Source organism: Lipophrys pholis (genome assembly GCF_963383615.2).
Source record: "Lipophrys pholis genome assembly, chromosome: 17".
Lineage (NCBI taxonomy): Eukaryota > Metazoa > Chordata > Actinopteri > Blenniiformes > Blenniidae > Lipophrys > Lipophrys pholis.
In genome coordinates, this window is record NC_137643.1 from 25,889,018 (window position 1) to 25,905,342 (window position 16,325).

The 16,325-nt window shown below is 43.2% G+C and overlaps 1 protein-coding gene across 1 annotated transcript; it reads right to left on the reverse strand.

Moving 5' to 3' along the window:
* Positions 1–4,901: 4,901 nt before the first annotated feature.
* tnfa (tumor necrosis factor a (TNF superfamily, member 2)) lies at positions 4,902–6,845 on the reverse strand. The gene is made up of 4 exons (XM_080484331.1): positions 6,636–6,845; positions 6,518–6,545; positions 6,321–6,377; positions 4,902–5,748 (listed from the first exon to the last, which is right to left on the reverse strand). The coding sequence occupies exons 1-4, from the start codon at positions 6,786–6,788 to the stop codon at positions 5,285–5,287; spliced, it is 702 nt and encodes a 233-aa protein (XP_080340457.1). The 5' UTR covers positions 6,789–6,845; the 3' UTR covers positions 4,902–5,284.
* Between the last annotated feature and the right edge of the window lie 9,480 nt (positions 6,846–16,325).

Here is a 16,325-nt window from a genome sequence, read left to right on the forward strand (position 1 = left end):
AGGAGGAAATGTGGGGGGATAACCAAACGACCAGGGAGTTCCCCTCTTCGTTTCCACTCTGTAATAAAGGAGCAACTGTTGCACCACAGGAAACTTTCTCACTGTGTGAATGAATAAGAGCGCAGCTCACAGTCAGGGTGTGTTACGCAACAGCATTTCTATTTATTCACCGTCACTGATGATGAAAGCTTTTTCTTCTTGTCACTGCAGCTACAAACTTTTCTCACTTTACCTGTGGCACTCTGCATCTATATAACATCCTTCTCTCATCTCAGTTAAACTCTGTTTGCATGTAAACAGACCTGTGAGTGGATCCTATTTGGGTTTTTAATCAGTGAATGAATTCCCCCTGGGTGTGAATGTGTGTGTGGCGGTCTGGCTCAGTGTTTGCATGCAGAGTTCCTGCAAGTTAAATTTAAGACTTTGTTGTCATGTGGTGCAGGCTGAGGTTCAGACGCAGAAGCCAAGTAGGAGAATGAACAGAGTCAGAATCGGGATTTTGATCATCAATCCCTTTTCTATCACCACACCAATTTTCTGATAAATTAGAATTACCATCTCGGACGAGGTCGCACTCAAATATTCCAAGGTATTTACATTCTCTTCCAGCAGGTGGCGCTATGGCTGATGGTCGCTACCTTCATATGGTTGTGATCAGGGCCGGACTCTGATGCAACGTGTCAAATTCCAGGCTGATCTGACCACGTTCAGCCAATTTGCACCGCACTTCCTGTTTCATGACGAAACATCAAACTTTGTGTCGTGGCCACGGCCACGCCCTCAAACTTCTGTGAGAGATTTTGATCACTTTTGCTCTTCAACCCCTTTTCTATCAAAAGAGCCCAAGTTGAAGTAGATTGGAGTTTCCCCCTGGGACGATCTCGCTCTAAAAGATTAGTACATTTGAGGAAGGATTCACCAAAATCCGCCATTTTCCTCCAAATATCCCACTTCCTGTTGAGTTTTCAGTACGGCCATAAGAGAGTTCTCCTTGTCTTGGCCTGTGTGCCGATTTTTGTAGCTCTTCAGATTACTCTGATTCACTCTTTCAACCCGAGGCCGATCTGACGGCGTTTAAGCTGTTTATACTTTCTGTTTCATGGCGAACATCAAACGTGGTGGCGTGGTTGTGGCCACGCCCCCATACTTTTGTGAGAGATTTTGATAACTTTCACTTAACAGTCCTCAAAAACGTGTTTGTTTGGGCTGAAAGTAGTAATAATAATAATTCAGCAGGGCCCTATGCACTGTCAGTGCTGCAACCCTAATAAAGTAATATAATAACGTACTTCTGAACCACATCTCATTGGCGACCATGTCTGCTACTCGGGAAAATCACTCGGCATCATTTGAGTCAACATGATAATTAAATACACCATGTAGTCTATACATTACACCCACCTCTTCAAAACACAAAGACACACCCCTACATGCATCCAACACTGCAGGGGGGGGGGGGCTCTTTTATTAACATACTAGTAAACAAATAGAAGCAGAAGCTTCATCAGTCCCTTTTAGAAAATGAATGTTTTGTTGCTGGTTTACTGGAAGTGACAGTTAGTCTGAGTTTAGTAAAAACTAAAGGTTTATCAGGTTTATTTTCAAACAACACATCAATTCATCTTTCAAAGTATTATAGAAGTGCAAAATAAACTACTTTTTTTTAAGGTCTTAGATTTATTAACATACATTAATTAATGATTAACATACATTAATTAATTAATATATATAAACATTACTAAACCTGGACACGTTTTCATAATTCTAAACAATTTTCTGTTTTTGTGAATTTAAAAATAACTTTGACGGACAAAGTTGAACCTGTCCTGCAGCTTTTCAGCCAAATTTACTCTCACTGCTTGTGTCAACATCTCTTAAGCCCCGTTTCCACCACAGAGAACGTGCAGGGATGGAACGGAGCAGTACGGCAAAGAGGAACCAGACCCAAATCTGATGTGCGTTTCCTCTGCAGAAAGTACAATAAAAATGTAGGCGGGGTTTAGAGCTCTGCAGATATGTGACGCTGCTACAGTGATCTCAGCCGGGGCGACAGATCTGGACCTTATGAATCCTCTGTTGTTGTTTACGTCCTCCGCTTAGAAATAATTGTCAAGTTAACCTTTTGTTTTGGAGCTGCAACGTCCGTGTTGGTTCTGAGAGAGGGAACGCCAGCCAGCCGCGGTTACGTCGCCCCGCACCGGAGTGCGGCTCTGGTGCCGCGCCGCAAGTTCCGTGTTGGTTCCGAGAGAGCGATGCGACATTGAAGCCATTCCGGCAGAACAAAGACCGTCGGTGCCGGTGTCACGCCGCTCGATGTGACAGCCTCAACTTCCGCATTGGAGCAGAGATCGCGGACGCGATGTGAGGACGGACACTGGGGCTTTGGGCCCGGAGCAGCTCTAGTGGCCCGGTGCACCGTGGGCCGAGTCCGATCGTCGCGTTGCATCACAGAGCACCGGCCAGCGACGCGACGCGACGAGTGGACTCGGTAGAGCATCGGTTCCGGCCGTAGTGTCTGCTCCAGAGTCCCGGTCTCTGTCCTGCATGCTCCTGCTCTTTAGGGACCAACATGAAAGTTGAGCAGCAAAACCAACCAGTGCAAAGCTGAATCTGTTAACAGAGGATTCATACAGCCGACATGGCAGAATATTGAGGCCGTGTAGTAAATCACTGACCAATCAGCAGACGGCTCCTCAAACTCAGACCCGTTCCATGGTCCTGAGTACCCCGACGGAGGGGTAGTGGAAAAGCCTCCACCTTTGCAGCGGGATTTTGCGGAAAATCCCAAATTGGTGCGGTGGAAACCCGAACCGTAACGGACCATACCAGTACATTACCGTACTTTTTGTGCGGTGGAAACGAGGCGTTAGAAACACTCCAGAACAAAGCAGAACTGACTTTCAGCGAATCACTGAGCAGGTCTGAGGAGAGCCGATTTAAAAGTGGCCCCAAGTCTCGGACATCAAATGAAGCTGATTAGTTTAATTTCATGTCACTCTGGTGTTGATCAGTCATTGGTGGAATCACTACTAAACCCCGCCTCCTCAGGGTGGCTTTCCTCATCGCCTGCATCGGTCTCCAAAGAGAATAAACGAAGAGCAAAGACAAACACAGCTGAGTTTTAACTGTATTACTCTTATTACAGTATAACTGCTAACACACACACACACACACACACACACACACACACACAGACTACTAGAGAGAGCGAGAGATCAAGAAATCCTCTCTTTTATTGGAAATGATCTATAAAAAATAAAGCGAACCGTTCAGAGTGTGAGGTGTGGCGGTGTGAAGGATTCTAGAGCCGACAGGACGAGGAAGGTCAGTTTAGAAAGGATTTATGAAGTGATATTCCAGTGGAGCGGTAATCCGTGGCGTGGAGGTGGAGGAAGGCGTCACGGGGAAGCAGGACAGAGCGGCGCACACCAGGAGAGGAGAATAAAGGTTAGATAACTCAGAGTATCTCTAAACACGAAGTAACAAACTTTCACAAGAAGCTGGAGGGGTCAAGGTACCGCCGGGGTAAAGGTGATGATCTGGCGATGAGACCCTGGAATTGGCCAGCTTGTGTCTGCCATGTTTAGTCTTCCTGCCGGAGTATCGGCTGTCATGTGACCTGAAGTCGCTCGTAGAAAAGAATAAGCAGATGAAACGTATCCGTGTTACGTTTTCTCAGCTTTTATGTGCAGTTCAGTCAAGTGACTACGTTTTTTAGCTGTGGACAAACGTAGGGACACAATGTGGAGTGTTACTGCATTGTGACAGGAAGTCCATATTCTGGTTACAAACCAGTGGAGATAATGTGAAGAAGTAAGGGTGATGAAAGTGTGCACTCTTCAGTAGCACGACTCCTCCTCAACTCAAGCTATCTAGCTGCCTGTCTATGAACTGACTAATTGAATGTAAAGTGTTTGAGTTTCAGATCACTGAAATGTGACTGGATGTTATAACAGAATGATAATACTCTTATACCCTGAACACCCCTGAACTGTGACTGGATGTTATAACAGAATGATAATACTCTTATACCCTGAACACCCCTGAAATGTGCAGTTTTTCTTTATTGGCCTGACATTGATCTGCCCCACCTGTGAGGCGGGACGGATTATCTCTGTAAAGGAGAAGAACACAGATTTAGACAGATTTTGAACAGCATTTGAGAGAAATAGGTCTTTTGTGTTTATTGAAAATATTTTAGGTCTTTGACTTCAGTTCATGGAAAATGGGAGCAAAAAACAAAAGTGCTTATATTGTTGTTAATTCATGTTCCTACTTGAAAATCATGTTACTGTCTAGATAGAGCTGCTCAGGCTCATTTACTCTAACAACAGTTGGACATTTTTGGGATCAGTGGGATAACTGTAAATAGTATATGGAGCATTAAGAAGAGTATTGCCCCCCCCCCCCCCCCCCCTTCCTGTTCAAGAGCAAAAACTGTTCTGACACCAGAAAGTTCTCAATCACATCATATTGTTGGCCCAAGCTGCCGAACAGGACAAGGGGAAGAAAAAAGTATCAGGTCACAGACGTGGTCGCAGACATGGTCACAGACATGGTCACAGACGTGGTCACAGACGTGGTCACAGCTCTTCCTCCACACCAGCTGCATGTTCACTCTTTAAATCTTGATTTGGACGTTGTGACGTTCAGAACATTGATCTTATTAAGGTCCCTGTGCTGATGTGGACCCCACCAGTGTAGGTCAGACCCCACAGGGGTCGTGTGTGTGTGTGTGTGTGTGTGTGTGTGTGGGGGGGGGGGGGGGGGGGGGGGGGTGTTGATGTATTGTAAAGATTAATACAGTGATAGAAAGTGTGCAAGGTGTGTCAGAACTGTGATTGCTCACACACACACACACACACACACACAAATGATTAGAAAACAACATAAAGCTGATTGAAGTCATAAAATAAATAATTTAATAAATTATCAAACAAAACATGTCAAATATCACAAAGAGAAATAAATATATAAATATTTAAATAAATAAATAGAAAATACGGTAACAACATGGGAAATAAATACACGGCCTGTAGTAGCACGATAAGTTCTGCTCATGTGAGAGGTGAAGCAGTACAAAATACTGCAGTCAGTAGTTCATTACATGAGGAGGTGTTTGCTCCACTGACCACAGCTTGTTTATTGGCACACCCTGAGGAGCTCCGCGGTCCTGAGGAGTCTTTAGTGGAGTTCTGACATTACGCAGTGTGGCAGACATCCAGGTAACAGCAGCGTCACACACACACCTGAAGCTTCCTTGGTAACATTCAGTCACGGCCCATTACAGGGCAAAAACACCAAAGTAGGTGTTGTCTGGATCGTCCTCCAGCTTCTGCAGCATCTCCTCCTTCATCCGCGTCCTCAGGTGGTCCCCTGTCTTCAGATTGAACACAGCTCCCATGTAGACGGTGGAGAACCAGCTCCCATCCTGCCCCGGGTCACGGGCCGTCCTCTGGCAGGCGGTGCGTATGGAGTGCAGGATGCGGTGATAAGACGAATCTGTCCTCTCGCTGCCCCAGGAGTCCGACCAGCGACTGACTGTGTGGCTGAGGTGGATCATGGAGCGGTCCTCAGGGTCCCTGCTGTTGCAGTTGATCCGGAAGGACGCCTGGCTGTAAACAAAGTAGAGGCCGCTGCTGGGGATCACGATCTCGTTGTTCTCCAGGCGGAGACCTCCTTGAGAGTGGGCCTGGTCCACCTCAGCCTTCCACTGCACCGATGTCTTCACGCTGGAGTTGTGGACTCCTGGAATAAAGAGAAGGGGAAAAAACAAGATGAATAACTATTTCATTATTTTTCTGGTTGTTGGAGAGAAGTTTCAAAGCATCCTATCAGTGGCTCCACACACACACACACACACACACACACACACACACACACACACACACACACACACACACACACACACACACACACACACACACACACACACACACACACACACACACACACACACACACACACACACACACTCACGTCTGTCATCAGCCCAGAAACTCAACTAAAGAAAGAGGTTGTGAAGCTAGAAAAAGGCATTACTCATGGAGAAGTGGTGGACTTTAATGTTATACTTCCTTGTACTCCTTTTCAGACATGCAACCAGATTATACTGCTCTGCTGTTACTAATTGTTTGTTTGTTTGTTGAGTTTGTTTATGTGATGTGTGTATGTTCCAAGTAAAGTCTGAGACTGGAACTTCTACACAAAGAATGGCAGAAGTCCAAATGTTCTGCTGAAACGAGCCCAGCGTCTCGCTTTGTACCTGTCAGGGTGTTTTCAGTGAATCATGGAGGCTTCATGTGTCTATAAGGGCTCACCGTGTAAATGAATGGCCGCTCTGACGTGAGAAAGCTGTCTCAGTGTGTGGCGCAGATCTGTTAAACAAAAGACAATGCAGTAGATTTTAATCCATTTGTCACTCTGCTGAGTGTTGACATGTACAACAGTTACAAATAAAAAGCTCATGACTATGATACATTCTCTTTGCATGTGTGTATTATTGAAGAATGCTCACCGAATTCATCTTCACCTGCTCCTGAGCCCTGTTGGAAGAGGCGTGAGATGATTAGAGACTGGCCGGGTTCTCACACACACACACACACACACACACACACACACACACACACACCTACCTTGGTGTGTCCACTGAAGAGGAGCAGAAGAGCAGCAGCGGCAGTCAGGCAGAGGGTGAACAGCAGCAGAGCAGCAGGAGTCCTGGATCGGACTCTCCTGTCCAGTGTTTGATCGGCATCTTCTTCCACCTGCACCTTCAATTCTCCTTCCATTGTTGTGAATCCACGAGTTGTTTCAGGTGAAGTCGACTCTCAGCCGCTCTGATCTGTGCACTGACTGAAGGGAGACGCTCTTTAAACTGGTTCCTCCTCAGGGGAAACTCCAGTGATGTCAGAGTGTGTGAGAGGAGACCCGATGAGGAAGAAATACCAAAGAACCATCCTACACGCACACACACACACACACACACACACACACACACACACACACACACACACACACACTCCAATATTAGCTTTTCTTCATTGGCTTAAATCTAGAATATAATTTAAAATCCTTCTTTTAACCATTAAAGCTCTTAACAACAAGACTCCATGAAAGAACTGCGAGTCCCAGATCACCTCAGAGTGATGCCTCCTGCAGGTTCCCAGGTTTACTAAAAGTAGAATGGGAGGCAGAGCCTTCATGTGGAATCAGCTCCCAGTTTCAGTTCAGAAGGATGAGAGTCTCTACTTTTAAGGTTAGAATTAAGTCTTTTCTATTAAGTAAAGCTTACAACTGTAGCTGGTTCAGGTCACCTTGGACCATTTTCTACTGGAGCTGATGTAGGTTAAGACTGCTGGGAATTGTACTCTGGGCTTCTTTCACGACCACCAAGTGATGCGAAGACCCTATTGGAATGCAAGAAGTTGTTACTAAGATCCAAACACCAAGGAACCACTCACAAAAATTGCAACGTTCTCCTAACAAAACAAAAACAGCTGCATTTGAGTGCTTAAACATCGTCAACAGGTTACATAACTTGCCACAGTCATCACCAACATTTAAGATTTAGGGGGAAATACACATTTAAGTGGCAAACTAGCTCAACAACGCCACCTGCTATTTTTTAAATTCAGTCCCTGCATCAGATTTCAGCTACAGCTAAGAAATCCAGCACACATACTGTATGTAACACTCCAAGACGCAAAACAAAAAGTCTCTCACACACATACCGACACTCAACAAACAACAAACAGCCTTATAAAAACAAGTATTACATTTCCTATTTGAAAAAGTATTAATGCAGTACAACGTGTATCAGTGCAATGAGGTGCATTGTCTGATGTGAGTAATAAATGTAAATGAACATGTTCAATGGTCCACTCCCATGATTCTCTGTGCCACCGTTACCCTCTGTCTTCTGCTGAGCAGCCGCTGAGCCACACAGAGCAGGAGACGTTTCTGAGCAGCCGGCTTCAGCTTCCTCGGGAAGAAAGGGTTCCCAAGGAACTTGTTTGTCTGTTTGTCTGTTTGTTTGTCTGTCTGTCTGTTTGTTTGTTTGTTTGTTTGTTTGTCTGTTTGTCTGTTTGTCTGTTTGTCTGTTTGTTTGTTTGTTTGTCTGTCTGTCTGTCTGTCTGTCTGTCTGTCTGTTTGTTTGTTTGTTTGTTTGTTTGTTTGTTTGTTTGTTTGTTTGTTTGTTTGTTTGTTTGTTTGTTTGTTTGTTTGTTTGTTTGTTTGCTTGTTTGTTTGTTTGCTTGCTTGCCGTGGCAGCTGGCCAATAGAGGGCGCTAGTTTGCAGCCCTCTCGGACCAGGAAAGAGAAAAATCTATATGTAAAATAAATTAATAAACTGTAAGAATGTCAATTATTTGTTTATGCCAACAAACTAACGGTGGAACCTGAACTGTATGTGCTTCATCTTGTATCGACACTCTTCAATAAAAGAGGATTTCTTGATTCTTGATTCTCTCTCTAGTAGTCTGTGTGTGTGTGTGTGTGTGTGTGTGTGTGTGTGTGTGTGTGTGTGTGTGTGTGTGTGTGTGTGTGTGTGTGTGTGTGTGTGTGTGTGTGTGTGTGTGTGTGTGTGTGTGTGTGTGTGTGTGTGTGTGTGTGTGCAGCTTTGGCCGCTATTTCATCAATCACTGATCAACAATATCAGAATTTCCCCACTTTGGGACCTGTGTTTAAAGAAAAGCATTTTGTGGATGATCGGCACAAAACGGTGCGTGAGTGTGAAGCAACATTCTCATGTGGACGGCCCCTTCAAAAGGCACAATTGTTGTTATGTTAACACCGACCGAAATTGAACAATAATGAAGAGCCCCACCAAAGACATGTTCCACCAGCCACCACTGGTTGTTTGTTTGTCCTCTGTCCTCTCCTCTCCTCTCTTTCTGTTCTCTAACTCCAGTCAAACAGCAGAAAGTCTCCACCACTGAGCCTGGATCTGGTTTCTTCATGGGAAAAGGCAGTTTTTTCCATTCCACCGTCGCCTCTACCTGCTCATAGGGTTTTTTTGTCTCTGTAATGAAGCTTTGAGATGACTGTGTTCAGTGTTGTCATTTTAGCTTTATGAATAAAATAGGATTGAAATTAAGTCAATTGAAATTTAAAAAAATAAATAAATAAATCACACAAAACATGCAGTTGATGATGTGATTGATATTAATGACAAAGCCAAAGTGATATTGTGTGACTCAGTCCAGTGACTGGTTAACTAACTAACTAACTTCACTGCTCATCGTCATCGTGCTCTGATAGCCACATTCACACTCTGCTGCTCAATTGAAGTGTAAACCGCAGATAAGCTCACACACCTCCTGTGACGTTGTATGTTTGCATATGTTGTGGTTTTCTCTCCATCTCCATGTGGGTCACACACACTGAAATTGGGGCAGCAGCCCAGAGATACATCATTCCCTTATTCATCCGGAGGTGTCGGGCTCTGTGCCGTCTGAGTCACACTGAATGAGCATGATGTTGCACTGCTGCAGTACAAGTGGACCGTGTCCAAGGTGTCATTGCTCTGGACAGTCCGGTTTCACTTCCCTTTTCTTTAAAAATAGACTGTTTATAAAGCAGGGCCTCTGGTTTGAATGAACACTTCTGGAAATCATCTTTCCCAAACAAAAGTAACTCAGAAACAAGTGACTGAAAAGGTTTTTTTCCCATGAAAAACAAACATTGTTGTAACTACAGTAGAGAAACAAGAACATTCATCAAATACCAGGAATACACAGGTAATATGAAATGTCATCGCTGTTTATGTTCCTGTGATTCTTCATCCCAAAGCCAGGTGTGAGAATTAGTCAGTGACATTTCTAAAACATGAGTTGGTCACAAAATGAGATCTGATCTGTATGTATTACAAACACAGGCCATCTTTTGCCTCTATATGTAGTTCAGAGTCTCGGGGATGTGATCCAGATCCAGACGGGTGAGCAGTACACAGGACACACACAATCAGAGGTAGACTGGAACAAGAAAGTACATTACAGAGTATTGAGGCTGAAGACAGGTCACTGGTGCTCAGTTATTAAACCTGATGTCCAAATCACATGATTCAAGACGTTAATCTAAATCCGTGGAAAAACATCTCAGAAAACTTGTTTCTTGAGTTAGTCTGAAGGTCCAACACAGCTTGTTACCTGGGGAACAGAACCGGTCCGTTAGCATGAGCTGAAGGCTGGAATGACTGGAAAAGGACCATCACTGAGGTGTGTCGAGGTGAACATGCTGTGGGCAGATTCAGAAAACCAAAAGGCTGGATTGTGGAAGAGGACACAGGAGCCGTCATGCTCGCGGTGAGGTGCAGTGGAAGAAGCATCTGGTTCAGGGTCTGGAGGGAGTGTGAAGATTGACCCAGGCAATGTGTCCTACAGTTTAATCTGTAGAATTTAACTCATGCAGCAAAACCTTGTTCTGAAACATGGAAGTACTTCTGTACTCTTGTGAACAATACTTCATGATAATTGAAGCTTCAGGTATCAGTGTGTACTGTAAACCACTGCATGGGCTCAGTAACACTTCCTCACAACATTGACCGTGAACACGATTCAATGTGACTACCCTCATGCAAATTAAAGCTCCGTCATGTTATCTTTCATTTTGACCTTTTATAGGACACTCACTATGAATAGAAAAGTTTAGATAGAATTTTAATAACCAAGAATTTTTTTAATTAATGAAGCAAAAAATGTTCAAACCTGAATCTGTGGGGAGAGTGAAAAATGGAAAACAGTCATATTTATTCAATGCTTAAAAGGTTTGTAAATGGGACTTATTTCCTCTCTGGGTCTCAGAAAGAGGTTGGTAAACACTGTTGATCTTCAGTACAATATCCTACAGTGTGATGTGTTATTTGCATTAAAGTATTTTAAACCACAATGTGTCCACTATCACTGCATGCATGGTTTATCTATTATCAACGCATTAATGACTTTCCTGCAAACAGTTTGGACACCTACAAAGACGTGTGTTGGTATCCAGACCATGTCTGTTCAACACAAAGCTTCGTCTCAGTCTGACGCTCCAGCAGTCACATTCTCAGCTGGAACAAACACCTGAAGAGTCCAAACAGACCAGTTCTACCTCCTAGCAAATGGTGTCTATGAAAACATCCTAGGAAAGCATTAAACTACCGTGGGAGGAAGGGTGAGTCACGGGGAGTGTGGATGTTTCGTGCCGACAGCAGGAGGGAGTATTGGTGGGAGAGTTAGGGAGTTACTCAGATTACTGCTGACAAGCATCAGGAGTGTATCAAAAAGAAAATCTGTTTGTGAGGTCATGTCTGCTGTTAGCAGAGAAATGAGGCTGTTTGTTCACAAATCATCCATCAAGACTCCCACAACCTGAGGCTCTACTCAGCCTGCTGAGAGTCTCTCACACAAACTCTATTTCTGGTCGTGACCGATGTGAGGTGTGAAAACTTCTCAGACATGCTACACAAGATAAGCTTGTCATCAGAGAAATTTGTCATCAATCAAAAAGCTCAATACACCCAAATATGTTTCACTGCTTCCTCCTGTGGAAGAATAACTCATCCCTTTTGTTTTGGCTCCAGTTCTCCCCACACTCCTGCAGAGAGGATGCACTCAGGCAGCATTTAGGCCGGCTGAAGTGAAGAGAAGGGGGCTGGGACGTGAAGGAAGAAGTCAATCATCCACAGAGTGAGTCAGTGGTCAAGGGAAAAGCAACAGATTACCACTGTGGTGCCCTGAGCAGGACCTTTGACCCCGAGCAACTCCCTGCTCGTAGCAGCTCCTCCTGTGTGGAGTTAAGGTGATGTTGGTGTATTTCCTTCTGTTACTGCTGACAGAGAGCCAAAGTCATGCTCACTGTTGAACTGAAATAAAAATACAGCAGCATTCTTCATCATCAGCTGCTTTCAAACAGCTGATATCATGTGATCAGGTCCACACATCTGCTCTGATACTAAGTGCTCCACACAGAGATGGATGGATGGATGGATGGATGGATGGATGGATGGATGGATGGATGGATGGATGGATGGACGGATCCAGGTTCAGTTTGGCGGCATTACTTCCATCCTTTCAGTGTAAGTGCTCCACAAAACTCCTTGAACTGGTCCAGCCTTTAGGACACATTAGCGGTGTGTGTTTGTGAGCATGCGGGGGGGGGGGGGGGGGGGGGGGGGGTCTGTTTATCATGTGGTAGTAAACAGACACACACAGACTCTTCTTATTATATTTAAACTTGATTCCTCAGAGCAGACAAGACCCAAAGATAAAGATATACAAAGTCAATTAACAGGAAGGTTTACTACAACTTTAGAGCTTGATTTATCATTTGTAGAAATGACTAAACGTGCATTTTCAAGTAGGTGGGGATTATACCTGATAACACAGGAAGGATGACAAAAAGAGAGTATTCTTTCCAGAAACCCCCTGATGTGGACAGCCCACACACACATACAAATACCATTGTGCTAGTCTGCATCAGGATCGGAATAAAACTCCACTCCAGCTGTCTATCTATAGTTTCCTTTTCTGTTTCTAAAATTACCTCAAAAGTCAAAATTCTTCATGACTTCACAGAGTCATAGAAGAAAGCACAGTTCTTTTTAGCAACAGTCCCACAAACGCAGCTTCCTCTTTATGAAATGAAACTGAAAAAGTTCACAATGGTCTGGTTTAGAGTTTAAGATAAATCTCTGCAATATCGAGATATTGAACTACCCCACAGATTTACAACTCTGCAAAATGAGCTCCAGTAAAAAGTCCCTGTTCAATGGATTTCACTGAGAAATGCAGTTATTTTCTATCAGGTCCATGGTTACGTCCAGTCTGATAGTCAAACGAAACATTAGAATCATCCTTATATGTAATAAGTCAGACGGAGCTTCAGAATCTGGATCGTAGGACAATCCTTGACTTGTGAGACTGGAAGACTGCTCAGGCACTAAAATGGAGTGAAGCCCATTTTCCCAGTCTCACTCCAAATTGTGCCATACCAACGTTTGTCCACAGCTAAAAACGTAGTCATTTCACAAAATTGCACTAAAGAATGGCTCCGCAACACGTAACATGATTACGTTTCATCTGCCTCTACTTTTATATAGGCAGACCTCAGGTCACATGGCGGCCAAATTACTCCTGACAGGAGGACAAAATGTGGCAGACATCCCTTCTATTTTCAGTGAAAATGTATTTATTTTAAGATAGATTGTGGCTTTAGCTTTGATTTGATAAGTTTTCGAGTGTCAAGTGTACCGTTTATTTTCATAGCTTAGTAAGCTGTTCGGTTCATGTATTTGATCTGAACATAAAGCACCAACACTTGGTCACATTTGCTCCAAACAAGAGGGGATTTCTGTTATGTGTTCACACCACTCACAGAAACTGATATTTAAAGTTTGAAAGCCACACATAAGTTAAGTGAGATCTTTGGAGCTCTTTTCAGAGTGTCTGACACCAGTCTTGTTCCAAGACTAACAGCAAGAAAAGAAGAATGCCCCTTTGCCTTTAGGAATATTTTATAAAGACCAAAATGCAGAAGGTTGTCTTTTGTCATTATTTGAAGTAGAAATATAATGTAAATACAAACCTTCACTGCAGATGCATTTAGTGGATTTTAATGCACCACAGTTCTAATGTCGTCTGATAGGGATTTCTTATGGAGTTGGAGTGGGAGCCCTGCTCCTTGTGGTATGTAGAATTTATCTTTTAATTATTGTCTTTTCCAACAAAAGAGAAGGTTATATTATCATCTGTAGGTATATTAATTTATTGGTTTGTGTGTGTATGTGTGTGTGTGTGTGTGTGTGTGTGTGTGTGTGTGTGTGTGTGTGTGTGTGTGTGTGTGTGTGTGTGTGTGTGTGTGTGTGTGTGTGTGTGTGTGTGTGTGTGTGTGTGTGTGTGTGTGTGTGTGTGTGTGTGTATTTGACCAACTCTTGACAAAAACTATAAACGTGAATTGCCTGAAATTGTCAGGAATGGTTTGTCATCATCGATGGACTAGTCGATCAGATGTTAGCACGTTAACCTCTGATCGTTTGAGAATAAATCCCCCAAAACTGAGAAAACTTTTCCCATAAGAAGCAGATGAGAGAGGCACCTCATGGAGGAGATCAAAGGAGATCAGCGTCTGTTGCCATGGAGACGCTCCCTGCTCAGTGCTACCTGACCGTGTTAGCATCGATATGAGCTAACAGCTATCATGCTAGCAATGCTAACAAATGTGGCGTTAGCGAAGGCCTGCATTGTACCGAATGATGTTCTAGTTTGAGAAAGAAAATGTCACAGTTTTATTGTTTATCATAACTGTATGTTTTTTATATTTAGTTGATTTATTTCCTATGTTGTTGTTGTTGGTGTGTCCATATTTCATAATCTAAAACAAAGTATGAGCTCAATGTTGTTGTACTGAATACATACACATGTATGGGTGGATGGATGGATGGATGGATGGATGGATGGATGGATGGATGGATGGGTGGATGGATGGATGGATGGATGGATGGATGGATGGGTGGATGGATGGATGGATGGGTGGATGGATGGATGGGTGGATGGATGGATGGATTGACAGATTTACCCCAGAAGGGGAACAAAATCGCTGTAGCACTGTGCACGTATCTAAATTTATTTTTAAAAATCATGAAAAAAAATTACATAAAACTAATAATATATACGGATAATATATAAAAACAAATTAAGCAGAAATTAATCTGTTGTATGGGATCATAGTTTGTGATCTACTCAAACCTGTTATAAAAGATGGTCTTCATTTGTTAGGTTTATCTTGATATATAAAATTACATAAATTGTGTATTTTCTAAACTAGTATGGATCATATACATGAAACTAAATAGATACTATCAAAATGAAGTGTAGATTTGTACACTGAAAAAGCTATTGTACACAAGAAAAGCTATCAAAATTAAGCGAAAGTCCCAATCTATCTTAAAATATCTTAGAACAGAACAACTTCCCCTGAAGAAAGAAGGGATGACCGCCGTGTCTCATCTTCCTGTCGGGAGTAACTGAGGAAGCAGTCATGTGACCTGAAGTAGGCCTGCAGAAAAGAATAGTCAGACGAAACCTTCCCATGTTACAGTTTATGAGCCATTTTGTGCTATTTTGTGAAAGGACTAGATTTTCCAGCTGAGGACAAACGCAGGGATTCCACAGTTTGGACTAAGACTGGGTTGCTAACTTACAGGTTGGCAGTGTGACAGGAACAGAAAAATCCTTCCTAGTTCACTGAGAAAGGCCCCGGACATCTATGATGCTGACGCCTGCACAAGGGATGCCAAAGAAGAGGCTAATCCCAGTTTTCATTGAAAAAGGCCAATAAAGGTCCTATTATTCCTAATTTGGGGGAACAAACACACCACTGACACTCAGAACTGAACCTCATGTGTCAGTGCAGAACAACCCCGCTTGTGGTGAGCTAAATAGCACGAGCATGAAAGGTCTTGCACTAAGAGGTTTACAGCTCAGAATGACGATGCACGATATCCATATATGTAATGTCAAGTGTGAAACAATAAAAATATTTAGCTTCTTCTTTTCTCAGCTGTTTATGATTTATTTTGAGGAAGCATAGTAGACAAGTGATCTTATCTGACATCTTCCAAAACAACAGTGGGCTGATGACAGTCACAAAATCCAAGCTCATAATTAACACGGTTAGTTAATAAATCATTTTCAGGATCCTTGATCTGAAGCAGGCAGTGTGACTCTAGAGTGTATGGAAGGAGACCAGTGAAGATCTTCTGAGAATCCTGTGAACAGAGAGTAAACCTGACCAAAATCACAAAAACTCCATTATTTACATCTTGAAATGTGTCTCAGTGGATCTATTTCTCACTGTATTTCCATAAAAAGGTCTTGATGACGTATCTCATACGGAGCATTATCAATATAAAGTCTCTTTAGCCCAAAGATCGGTCTCACTGCCTTCCTACAGCTCCGTCACTGATGTTAAGGGCTCGACACAATTCTCCTTAGTTTATAACATTTTTAAATATTTCCAATCAGCTGACCTTGTGCAATAACTGTGGGTGGAGGACAAAACACATGAGTGTCAGTATGTACGTCCATCCAGAGCAGAAGTGTCCCGTTCAGCACAAGCAGCTGAGTTCCCTCCCAGAACCAGAACCAAGGCTGCGATCCCTCCACACAGTCTGGCTCATCCCCTCTCTCTTTCTATCCTCTCTCCTCCAACCACAACAGCAACAACTCTCTGTTTTGGCACTCTAGAAAATCAAACTGAAATGTTTTCATTTTGAATTGTTCTTGTTTCTTCCTGTTTTGAAAGAAACAGGAAGAAATGAGGAAGTTACCAAATATGGCCCGTTGAGT

What these genes read in the sequence shown, in the direction of transcription:
- tnfa (XM_080484331.1), bottom strand. Translation starts at nt 6,788, where the DNA reads ATGGAAGGAGAATTGAAGGTGCAGGTGGAAGAAGATGCCGATCAAACA. An exon ending in TCTTCAGTGGACACACCAAG is followed by an intron (nt 6,546 to 6,635) that starts GTAGGTGTGTGT and finishes CTCTTCCAACAG; the next exon opens with GGCTCAGGAGCAGGTGAAGA. An exon ending in AGCGGCCATTCATTTACACG is followed by an intron (nt 5,749 to 6,320) that starts GTGAGCCCTTAT and finishes TCTTTATTCCAG; the next exon opens with GAGTCCACAACTCCAGCGTG.